Raw genomic sequence first — 12,245 nt, forward strand, 5'->3', positions numbered from 1 at the left:
CGAACCTGTTCGTTTGTGTATTTCTTCGACGATGTCTTCCACTGCGTCGTCAACCCCGCGTCCGGGCTTTAAGAAGTGCGGGGAGTGCGGGTCCAAGATGTCGGTGACTGACTCGCACGACGCCTGCCTCTGGTGCCTCGGGGAGGCCCACGACACGGATGACTGTATCGACTGCCTGTCGCTCACGTCCAAGGCCTTGCGCGAGCGTAAGAAGAAATTGTCGGTAGGTCGGGTGTCCAAGCCCCGGAAGTCGAAGTCGGCGGGGCTTTCGACGGATGATTCGAGGGGTGACTCTCCGCGTCATCGTCGGAAGTCTCGTCGGTCTTCTTCTAGGAGTCGGTCTCGCCACTCCTCCGCCTCTTCGAGGCATTCTCGGAAGCGCTGACACCGGTCGCCTTCCAGGTCCTCTTCGGAAGACTCTGCCCGGCCCGTCGGTTACCCCTCTAGCCGTGCGACGCCGGAGGAATGGGCTTCCTTCGGGAAGAAGATGTTGGCGATTCTTGAGTCGCAGGGTACTCAACCGTCCGCGCCCCCGAGTGGGGTCGGCCGTGTGAGGTCGAGAGCCACCGCTCGCAAGAGTGGTCGGCGCGAGTCACAGGAGAGGTCCCGTTCGGACAAAGAGGCTCGTTCTCGCCGTACCCGTTCCAGGTCCCGGTCCTCGACGCGATCGAGACCGTGTGCACCTGTGATGTCTTCGAGGAAGACATCGACGCCTGTGGCGTCGAGGGCGTCGACAGGCTTTCTCGAGGCTCCGGCTCCGAGGAAGTCGTCGACGTTCAGGTCGTCGAGGGACACGGTCGGGGCTCCGGCTTTGAGGGCTGTGTCGACGCCACCGATACTGGAGGCGCGGCATCTGACGTCGACGCCGATTTCCTCGACGTCGACGCCGATCCTCTCGGCGCCGTTGCCGGTTTTCTCGACGGCGGCGCCGATTCGCTCGACGCCATCGACGCCTTTTGTGTCGGAGGTGCCCCGTGTCTCGGGTGTACCCCCTAGGAAGGCTCTGGCTAAGAGCAAGCACTCTCGGGTGCCTTCTTTTCGCCACCTGGAATATATTTCAGAGGCGGATGAGGATTCTGATGGCCTGGTTCCTCGTCAGGTGCCAGATGACATTGTCTCGGGCCATAGTCAGTTTGACGATTTGAGGCAGTCTCTGCATGATGCCAGTGGACTGGACACCTCTCCGGAGGTGGAATTTTGTCGGCCTGAGCCTGGCTCCCATGCCGATTCCTCTTACCGGCGCCTTATGGCTAGGGTTTCTGAGTATCTGGGATGGTCTGCTCCCCCAGGGGAGTTTGTGCAGGATGACCTGACGGACATCCTTGATGTTGGTCCCCCAACTGACCCGGTACTGCCGTTCCATATGGCTTTACAGAGAAGGGTGGCGGCGGCTTGGACTGCTCTGGAGAGTCTCCCGGCGGTGGGCAAGTCCTTGTCGCGTAAATACCGTCCAGCCAGTAGCGACCCCTGCTACTTGACCAGGCACCCCACTCCTGAAAGTTTGGTGGTGCAGGCGGCCACGGCCCCGGCAAAACAGGCGTCGTACCCTACCATCCCTCCTGATAGGGACGACAAGCGTTTTGATGGCTGGGCGAAGAAAGTGTTTTCTTCTGGTGGTATGGCGCTTTAGGCGGCCAACTCCATTTGTGCCTTGTCACGTTTCGCGCACACTCTGTGGAACTGTGTTGCGTTGGCGGCTGAACATATTCCCGAAGGGGTTGAACGGGATGGTTTCCTTGCTATGGTCCAGGATGGTAAGGATGCCATGTGTGAGTCCGTTCAGTCGGGTCTGGACTTGGCTGATTGCGTCAGTAGGTCCATGGCGGCGAGCACCGTGATACGCAGGTTTGCGTGGTTGCGGAAGTCGGGGTTTGCTCCTGATGTGCAATCCCGGCTCCTCAACATGCCCTTTGACGGTGAACACCTTTTTGGCAGCAAGGCTGACGAGAGCCTTGAGAGGTTGCAGACCTCAAAAGCTGCAGCGAAGTCGTTGGGCGCTGCTGTTCGCCAACCTCTGCCTTTTCGTCCTAGGGGACAGCAGTGGAGGGGTGGTTCCTTTCGCTATTACTCCTTCAGTAAAGCGAGAGGGGCTGGCAGTCAAAGAGGCCAGCGCAGGGGTACCAGAGGTGGACGACAGGGTACCCGTGGTGCCAAGGCCGCTCGGGCAGTTGCCTCTTTGCCCTCAGGTAACGCCGCAGCCGCTCCTACTCAGTCATGAGGCCATGTCCCATGGTTCGCCGGTTGGGGGAAGGCTGGCGCAGCATTTTGTAGAGTGGCAAGCCATTACTTCAGATGTGTGGGTTCTGGAGATCATAGCCCACGGCTACTGTCTTCCCTTTCGGCACAGGCCTCGCGACAATCCACCGGGGAACCTCTCTTTGAAGTGTCCGGATCCGCTCCTTGCGCAGGAAATTCAAGCCCTGCTGGTGAAAGGCGCTATAGAACTGGTGCCTGTAGCGGAGAGGAACAAGGGATGGTATTCCCCTTATTTTTTGATTTCCAAGAAAGACGGGGGATTGAGACCCATCATGGACTTGCGCGGTTTGAACAAACTCCTCAGGAAGGACAAGTTCAAGATGGTTACACTCTCTCGTCCTCCAGGCCCTTCAGCTTCAGGACTGGTTGGTGTCACTCGACCTCAAGGATGCTTACTTCCATGTGCCGATCCATCCCAAGCACAAGAAGTACCTGAGGTTCGCGGTTGGCGACTCGCACTTTCAGTTTCGGGTCCTGCCGTTCGGATTGACCTCCGCCCCGAGGGTCTTCACCAAGCTCATGGTGGTGGTGGCAGCGCATCTCAGGCAAGGGGGGATTCATGTCTACCCCTACCTGGACGATTGGTTGATCAGGGGGAGCTCTCCCGAGCAAGTCCTGGATCATCTGTCCGTCACCTGCCACTCCCTTCACAGGCTGGGCTTCTCCCTCAATTTAAAGAAGTCCCATTTGACGCCAACGCAGAGGCTCCAGTACATCGGAGCTGTGCTTGACACTTCCCTGGGGCAGTGTTTTCCTCCCCAGGTGAGGGCTCTTCACATTCAGCAGATGGTGTACAAGTTTCAGCATGCCCAGACGCTCCCAGCGTTCGAGTTCTTGAGGTTGCTCGGCCTCATGGCATCCTGCATTCTTCTGGTGCCAGAGGCTCGCCTGCGCATGAGATCTTTGCAGTGGGCACTCAAGATGCAATGGTCGCAGTCCTCCGGCAGGATGTCGGACCCTATTCGGGTGCCGCCCTCGGTCGCCCAGGACCTTCTGTGGTGGGCCGTCAAAGGCAACTTGATGAAGGGGGCTCCGTTTTGGCTTCCCTGGCCGGAGGTGACGATCGTGACGGATGCATCCCTCACGGGATGGGGAGCTCATGCCAGCGGGCTGACAGTCAGCGGTCGTTGGTCTCCGTCGGAGTCCAGACTCCATATCAATCTGTTGGAGCTGAGGGCCGTCAGGCTAGCCCTGAAGGCTTTTCTGCCGACTGTGCGAGGGAGGAATGTCCTGATCCTGACGGACAACACGGTGGCCATGCACTACCTCAACAAAAAGGGGGGGGCAGGGTCACTTCCTCTGTGCAGGGAGGCGATGCAGCTCGAGTTCTGGGCCATCCAGCAGGAAGTTTCGGTCTCGGCAGTTCATCTGGCCGGAGTCGAAAACGTGACGGCGGACGCTCTGAGCAGGCAGAGCGCGATCTCTCACGAGTGGGAGTTGGCTCAGGAGATTCTCCTGGAGATCTTCGCCCTTTGGGGGACCCCTCAAGTGGATCTCTTCGCCTCCAGTGTCAACCGGAAGTGCGAGAGGTTCTGCTCGCGGGAATTTCCTCCAAAAGGAGCCTTAGGAGACGCGTTCGTGGTGGATTGGTCGTTCCCGCTGCTGTACGCGTTTCCTCCAGTCCCCGTCATCCCGCAAGTGCTGCGGAGGTTACGGAAGTTTGGTTCCCGGATGATCCTCATTGCTCCGGCGTGGGCTCGGAGGACGTGGTACCCGGACCTTCTCGACTTGTCCATCTGCCCTCCACGTCGTCTTCCCTACCGAGACGATCTGCTCTCACGGGAGGGGGGTCTGGTTCTCCATCCAGAGGTCAGATCCCTCAACCTTCACGCTTGGCTTCTGAAAGGTTGAGGTATAGGGATTGGGACCTCCCTGAAGACGTGATGGAGGTGTTGCTTTCGGCCCGAAGGCCAGCAACTAAGTCTCTGTACCGTTGCCGTTGGCGTAAGTTCTGCGACTGGTGCAGAGTTCGGAATGTGGATCCTTTTGCATGTGACATCCCCATGGTTCTGTCCTTTTTGCTTTCTTTGGCCCACAGGGGCTTGCAAGTGGGTACCATTAAAGGTTACCTGGCGGCGCTGTCCATCTTTAAGCGCTCGTCTGATGAGTGTTCTTACTTTAAGATCCCTTTAATTTCACAGTTTCTGAAAGGGCTCACTAATGTGTTCCCTCCGTCACCTTTCCTGGTGCCTGGTTGGGATTTAAACCTTGTTCTTAGGTTTCTTATGGGTGCTCCGTTTGAGCCTTTACATTCTTGCCCTTTGAGGCTGTTAACTCTGAAAACTGTGTTTTTAGTTGCGGTTACTTCCGCTCGCAGAGTGAGTGAGTTACAGGCACTTTCAGTTAAGCCACCCTTCACTGTTTTCCACAAGGACAGGGTTGTCCTTCGTGTTCGTCCTTCTTTTCTTCCGAAGGTAGTGACGGAATTTCATTTGGCCCAGAAGGTTGTTCTTCCGGCATTCTATCCTCCTCCGCATCCTGGTAAGGAAGAGGAGAGGCTCCATAGGCTTGATCCTAGGAGATCTTTAAGCTTTTATGTTTCACGCATGTCCCGGGTCAGAGTGGACGATCAACTCTTTATTGGTTACGCTGGTAAGCGTTTGGGGCAAGCTGTGACGAAACAGACTTTGTCCCGCTGGATTATTTTGGCCATCTCGGAGTGTTACCGCTTGGCGGGTAAGGACCCACCGGCTGGCTTGCGGGCCCATTCTACCAGGGGTATGGCTGCGTCTACTGCCCTGCAGAGGGGTGTCCCTATTCGCAACATCTGTGATGCAGCCACCTGGGCTTCAGTACATACATTTGTACGGCATTATTCCCTCGATTCCATCAGTGGGCAGGATCTGGCCTTTGGCAAGGCGGTCCTTTGCTCTGCTATTTGATTGGCTATTATAAATTTTGTTTATAAATTCTTTCCCTCCTCCTTGCTCTGGTACTGCTTTGGGAGTCTGTCATAGATATGGAATACGTCGGAGGACCCAATCCCCTCGAAGAACAAGTTACTTTCTTACCTGGTAACGTTCTTTCGATGGGATGGCCCGACGACGTATTCCATATCGCTCCCGCCCTGCCTTCCCCGCTGCAGAATTTCTTTTGCGATTGCAGCTTACGTTCCGCAAGGCTTTGTGTCTGACTGGCAGTTGACTTATGTCACACGTTCTGGGGGAAAAAACTACAACTGAGGCTACAGGCGTCGTGCGTCCTACTTATCACATCGGATGACGTCGGACGTCGGAGGAGGTCCTCGACGTCGGCGCATCGACATCATCGACGCAGGACGCAGACGCCGGAAAAGTTTCCGAAGCAGCACAGCTGTGGTGATTACCTGTCATAGATATGGAATACGTCGTCGGACCATCCCATCGAAAGAACGTTACCAGGTAAGAAAGTAACTTGTTCTTCTATTGAAAGTATTCTGTGGACATTACTGTTATGGGACTCCGGATATGGCCGGGCCCCCTCCTCCTTTCTCAGTCTGGATGCATACAGGAGTCAGTGAGTTGGAGTTCAAACTGCCGTACGGGGAGCCGTGTGGCACTTTTAGTAGTTTAAGGACATCATGTGTCATGTGTCTTTGCACACATGACACAGCACAAGCCTTAGGAGGGACCTAGACATTACATCCCATGCCAAGTATAAAATTAAACAAAGTCACATGGTGCAAAATTAATATAGCCATGCAAACACAACAATGTACATTCATTCTTTGATCACGTTTAGGATTGGCCAGTTGTACTAAAAACACATTTACAAAAATAAAAAAACAGCCAGTGGTGCACAGGCGTTCTAAAAGAAGAAAGTGTTTTTATCGCAATCCTAGTCAAAGTGACTCACCTCCTGATGAATGTTCTCTACCCATGGCGAGAACAGAAACGTTTGAATTTAAAGTGCTAGTAGCGGTTTAACTACAACTCCTCATGAACAAAAACAACGTTTGTCAATCACAGAAAGATTATAAATTGATTCCGATGTTGTTTTGTAACTAATAGAGCTCATTTATTGCTCATTCTCCTACCACTAAGGAGATACTGTCACAAAGACTATTGTGTGTTTTTATAATAGTTTTTAACATGTATGCACTTTATATTTCAATAATGTTATTGTCGTTTTTTTTAACTATTAAGTTCTAAATAAAATGTGTTATTTTTTTAGAAACATTGAATCACTGGTCGAACTGTTGCTACATCCAACTACCTATCTTGTATATATTGCCTAACCTCTCCCAAAAAAGGTAGGGATATCACTACTCAGTGAAATGTGGGTTATAATTTCCCCATATAATTTGAGTACACGGGCGTTCTATACATACAAATCACTTTATTAGTCCAAGAAGATGGTATACCCTAATGTCCAATTTTACTGAGTCCAAATTAAGCCTACAGGCAGTTCACAGGATCACAGCTTTGGGCTAGCAACTTCACTGTGCCACCCATAAGCAGTAACACAGCTTTACAAAAGTACATTACAGTCACTGGGCTAAAATGCAGCATGTGCCATAGCTCTTCTTTCGTTGACAGCTAGCAACCCTTTAGATTGATTGTTGGGGGGTGGTAGCAGCTGATGGTAGGTTGCGGTCACGGGCCATGATCACCTCGTTCCAGGCCGCCACTATGTTTATCTCAGGCCCTAGGCGTTCAGTGCGGCGACGGCTCGGCGATCGTGCTCCCCCAGGCACTTCTGTCAGCGGCTGTGGTGGAAACCGCTTCTCACTCCCTGGCATGTTCCGTGACCTTGCTGCTGCAGGGTGTGAGCTCTCGCTGGCGGTCGACAGGACTGCTCCCGTCATTACTGGACGGTGCAATGAAGCCTGCGCTAGAGAAAAGACTCCAGCAGCAAGGCACCCGTGCGCCACAGGGACTCGCCAGCAGTCGATAGGACTGTCCCTGCCAATAATTCTGATGGTGCTTGCAAGCGGGCACTGGGAACACCAGTGGCGGATGCCCGAGCACCTCGGGGCCTCGTCAGCATGGCAGACGGTCGCCGGACACGGTCCGACTAGGAAACAAGAGAGCTCTACGTGGCGGCCACCCTCCAACATGTGCCCCGACATGTTCTGGCTGCAGATAGGTTCTTTTAGACCTCGTTGCCATTGTTATGGGGCTCCGGATAGGGCCGGGCCCCTGCCTGCATTCTCAGTCTGGGTGCACACAGGAGTCAGTGAGTTGGTGTTCAAACTGCAGTTCGTTTATTGGCATCATGTGTCACCAGGGGAGTTGCTAGGTCTGGAAAAGACCCGGGGCTACGCTGATGTCGGTACTGTTGGGACTGGGGGCTAGCTAATCTTTTGGCTGTAGCTCCTGAGATTCTATCTGGGGCTACAACCAAAAGATCAGGGGCTATAGACCCCTTAGCCCCCCCCCCCCTAGCAACGCTCCTGTGTGTCACGCGTCTTTGCACACATGATACGGCACGAGCCTTGGGAGGGACCTAGACATTACAATGACCACACAAGAAGGGCCGCTTCTAACTAACTTCAACCAAAGCATTGAAGGACTATGGCCAAAAAAGCATGGTGGAAGTAAAGAATAAAATGCAGAGAGGAATCTATGCATACAGAAGACTGCAAACGGAAGCTACTATTGCTAACCAAATACATAAGAACTAATCATCGCAAACACAAAGTACTGGTTTATAAAAATGTGCCAAAAGGAAGTGAAAAAAAATAACCCAGCTCGTTAACGTGCATTGTAAAATGAAACGTAAAGGCGTTATAAGCCCGGGGTCGTGCTGCGTAGGCTACAGGTCACTTGTTTATGCTGTGTGGTCTGTTAGCCTTCCAATGTGTTTGGCTTCACAATGCAAGTTTCTTTTTCCCTCAGAGACACATTTGTGACAGATTTCCTTTCGTTTCACAGGGGCCCGGGAGAGAAAACTTGGCATAACTCACAAATCTAACACATTAAGTACAATTTGAAAACGATAAATAGAGGCAGCCCCATTCCCACAGAACAGGCTCCTCCTGTTACGGCCATTGTCTGAGAGGGGCTGGTCTGTTCATCGCCAGATTATTTGACTGCAATAGAGATGCGAAACCTTATGAAACAAAATGGTTCCTTCTGAGAGCGGAGAGGACGTAAATACCTCTGTGGACTTAGTTTCCTCTTCCTCTTCCAAAAGAAACAATGCAGCCTCTGTGTTTATACGAATGTGTCAACTTTAAATCTTTCAGATTTGGATTAACTGCGCTTTAAAGGGGGAAAACCGAGAGGCTTTTATATATGACGAGAACAACTTCCCTCCAATTCGTGTTCATTTGTAAAGCCAAATGCTGGGTGGACTGAATAGCGGGCATTAACGACCCTCTTCCACAGTTAGCATTGCAATGGTCCAATGAGCTACATTTTTTTTGTACATATTATTTTACTTATAAACAATTACATTCGAAAACATGAACAAGAACAAACAATATGCATTATCCGTTTTAACAATCATTAAAACTATATGCATTTCCACCCCCCCCCACCCCAAGCAGTCACTACATTGTCATTGTTCAAACTTAATATAGCCTGAAAGATATGAAAAGGTATCTTTGACACATCCCTCGGGTACCGCATAGATTAATATATCAACGTGTCAAATATGGTCACATTTAGTAAATTAACCTTGAATCGTATCGATTGTTCGGAACTGCTGTGCTCTGTACAGGACCAAGTCTCCAAACCTAAGCGCGCGCATTAAACACGTTTTTATGTTGCGTCACGACGAGGCAGGCACCGAGCTCTGTGCGCGGGAAGGCCGCTCTCACAGCTGCGCTATGCAGCCAAAGATTCAGCAAATGCCATAATAAGGCGATGTTTGTATTCCGATACCGCACAACCGTGACCTGGATCGTTTTGAAGCATAATAGCACCGTTTTGCTGCCTCGGCATTTCAGAAATGTAGTCGCAGTCCTTTTTTTCTAAGAATAATGACCGCATTTTAAATACCTCACATTACTTCGTTTCAGTGACTTTCTGGCGAGCAATGTCTTGGATGCAATTAGGCCTTAAGAAATGAAACACACGAATTGTTGCAGTGTCAGGGTGCAGCCACGCTGCTTTTAATCTCCGGCATCTAATATCCCTGCTAGTGGGCATGTGTAGTACTGTAATTGGAAATAACTGACAGACAGTCATTTATTAATCATACTACCATTTCCCCTGCTGCTGTAATCCCTCTGATGTAGATTTGTGGAATGCTGTAGAAAATGTGCGTGACAATTAATTTAGCTGGTCTTCCAGTGTAGTTTTGCCTCATACATTATCGCTTTTTTGTTTCCTGTGCTACTGTGAAGTGTGCAGCTGAACATAGCTGGCATAGACCACATTCTGACCATTACAGAAATCAGTAATGCCACACAGCAAAGTTGCGTACAGACAGGACAGTTTATTTTATTTTGCACCAATATCGCATATTTTTTTCTTATCTGAAAGGTTATGGTTTTCTGCTTGCCCTGTTTTAGATCCTTTTCATGCGATTTTCAGAAATATATTTTTCTAGGGCGTGCGCAGCAAACGCCCCTTTGTGGTGATAGTGAACAGACCCACCGTGCTTTTGGGGCTTAAGATCGTTTAACTGTATAGAGAAGCAGATAGATGGTCACACCTTAACATTTGTTTAAATCCCTTTTGTTAAAGTCTGTGGAAGTCTGGTTGGACCTGTATTTTATTATCTGCATGGAGTGCAGTGTATGTGTATTGGGGGCAACACCAATTTTACAGAGGTGCGATTCTTGGACTGCAATTGCCATTCACCATAATTCTGTATTGTGTGTTTCAGGCTAATATGATGTTCAGTTCGGGGGTCTTCTGGATGGGACTCCTTTTCATTCCAGTCACATCATTACTTTTGGACGTAATGTACAAAGTGTAAGTATAAGCAGCATTTTGATGCTGGCACGAAACCTCTAAACCAGCTTTGTATTAACACCTGCATTACATCTAGAAAGGGCCCAGCATACGTTCTTGTAGTTAACTTGTAAAATGGAAACAAGATGACCTATTGGGGGGTCTCTACGGTTTTGGTAGTATCCCGCCGGTATCTGGATGGATTCCACCAAAACGGAATTGGCACTCTGGAGGATAGCTCAGGGGCAACGTGCTCGCCTTGGAAGCAAGACACCGAGCAACACAGGTTCGATCCCCGGGTCCGAGCTTAGAAACCTCTGGGTATTCAGCGCGTTATAAATAGCCTATCATATATATTCCTGCTGCTTGATATCATGGTATATTGCCGGTAATAACCTCGTTCTATGGTGTCCGTGGGGACCTGATTTACCTCCAGCTCTTGGCTGGAGGTAGATCGGGTAACCCCCACCGGCATATTTGTAGTTTGGTGGGGCAGCAAAAGTGGCGGTAACGGATTTACCGGCATTTCTACCCCTCTGCCAAACCTGTAATGACCCCCATTGTCTCTATCGTGGGGCCTCATTTTGAGTTAGTTGGTAACGGTAAAGACACTACTAGTTTTTAAAATATCACCACATTTTGAGTTGTGATCTTCTGGGATATTTACTGCATTGGGTAAATATGCAGTACTTTTTACGTACCACATGCGCTACATATTGTTTGTTGACCCTAACGCTGTATTTATATAGTAAATAAGAATATTCGTTTTTTTAAATAACATTCAGGTGCAATTTGCGTGTGTTTACTGAAGTATTTTAATTTGTGCATCTTGGTGACATTTTTGGTACCTCTTAACACTGCAATATTTGTTAATGCAGAATTAAGAGGACTACTTTTAAGACTCTGGTAGACGAAGTACAAGAGCTCGAAGCTGAGTCGCAGGACCCAGGGGCGGTTGTACATGGAAAAAGGTAAGAGCAAATAGCCTGTTCTATATTTTCTAGTACCTTTAACTGCTGGAGAGCATATGTTTTATGGTATTTCATGCATACTATTTTGTTACTTGTAAAAGCTAGGCCTGCAAATGGCATGTATTTTTTATAAATACCTAGAAGACCCTGCACTCAGGAAGGCAATTGAGAAATGTTTAGGGTAACTGGTTTGACGTACTTATAAATTAGCGTTAGAACATTTTGCTTGTGTAAAAGGCTTAGTGATTTCTTTTTTCTATTAAGTGCAAATTATGTTGAAAATCAGAAAAATGTGGTGTTTCGACACAAAACTAATTAGAGATTTTGAATTCAGTGAAGAGAATTACGCTATATTTTTTAAGAAAGTTATTTTTGTAAAAAATGCTGTTTTATTTGAGTCAAATCACTTCCATAATCCATTACTATTCTGTGAATTGTATGATGTAAAAAATGTTTTCAACAAATGTAATTTTGAAAACTTTCTGTGAAAAGGTGGTCATTGACAGTTAATGGGTGAATTAAATGTACAATTTCTCAGGCTGCTTTGCAGTTTATCTTTTAAATGTTTAGTTTGAAGCTCAGGGGGCTCCGGGAGGTCAAAGATTGACTTTTGGTACTGACTGAAACTGTTTAATGTTGTAGATTACATAACATTTGCCTGGGATACATTTTTTGATGTTAATTTGTCTTCCACTGTTTACTGTAACTGAAGTATTGGTGTAACTGCTTTACTTGATTCATGCCAGTTACACAGCTACAAAGCATTCATGGGTATGTTATTAGATTGTATTTAGGGATGCATGCCCTCTTGATGCTCTGTCGAATTAAAGGGTGCATGGCTAGATTTGGTTATAGAGGAAATCGGGGAAAATTAAAGATAGCTCTGCTTTTGTGTTTGTGTGCTGTTGGGAAGTACCCCAGTAATGTGTGTGGGTCTGTTTCTGGGTGGTTTGCGTTGAGAGTATCTGTTTCGTGAGAGGAGTCTCATGTGCCCATAGTGCGAGGGTGTGCTATATAAGTAGGTTGGAGAGGTGTAGCTTTCTAATGTTTGATGTCTGATGGGAGGGCTGTCCAATTGCACATGTGTAGATGGCTTAAGTGGTATGCAGATTATATTGCAGGAACACATAATCTAAGCATGTTAGTGCAGGGAGCCGTCAGTGGAGACCCCGATCAGCCTTTGGAAAATCGA

The 12,245-nt window shown here is 49.1% G+C and overlaps 1 protein-coding gene across 4 annotated transcripts in view; it reads left to right on the forward strand.

Annotated features, from left to right (window-relative positions):
- The window catches only part of ATP8A1 (ATPase phospholipid transporting 8A1), a 1,730,029-nt gene that overhangs the window by 1,652,285 nt on the left and 65,499 nt on the right, over positions 1–12,245 (forward strand). For all 4 annotated transcript variants that reach the window (XM_069631739.1, XM_069631741.1, XM_069631738.1 and 1 more), the window contains 2 exons: positions 10,015–10,103; positions 10,961–11,053. In XM_069631739.1, the coding sequence (XP_069487840.1) occupies positions 10,015–10,103; positions 10,961–11,053 (182 nt within the window). The remainder of the gene's footprint in view (positions 1–10,014; positions 10,104–10,960; positions 11,054–12,245) is intronic.

This window comes from Ambystoma mexicanum, chromosome 6q (genome assembly GCF_040938575.1).
Source record: "Ambystoma mexicanum isolate Mex_15411 chromosome 6q, UKY_AmexF1_1, whole genome shotgun sequence".
NCBI classification, from domain to species: Eukaryota; Metazoa; Chordata; class Amphibia; order Caudata; family Ambystomatidae; genus Ambystoma; species Ambystoma mexicanum.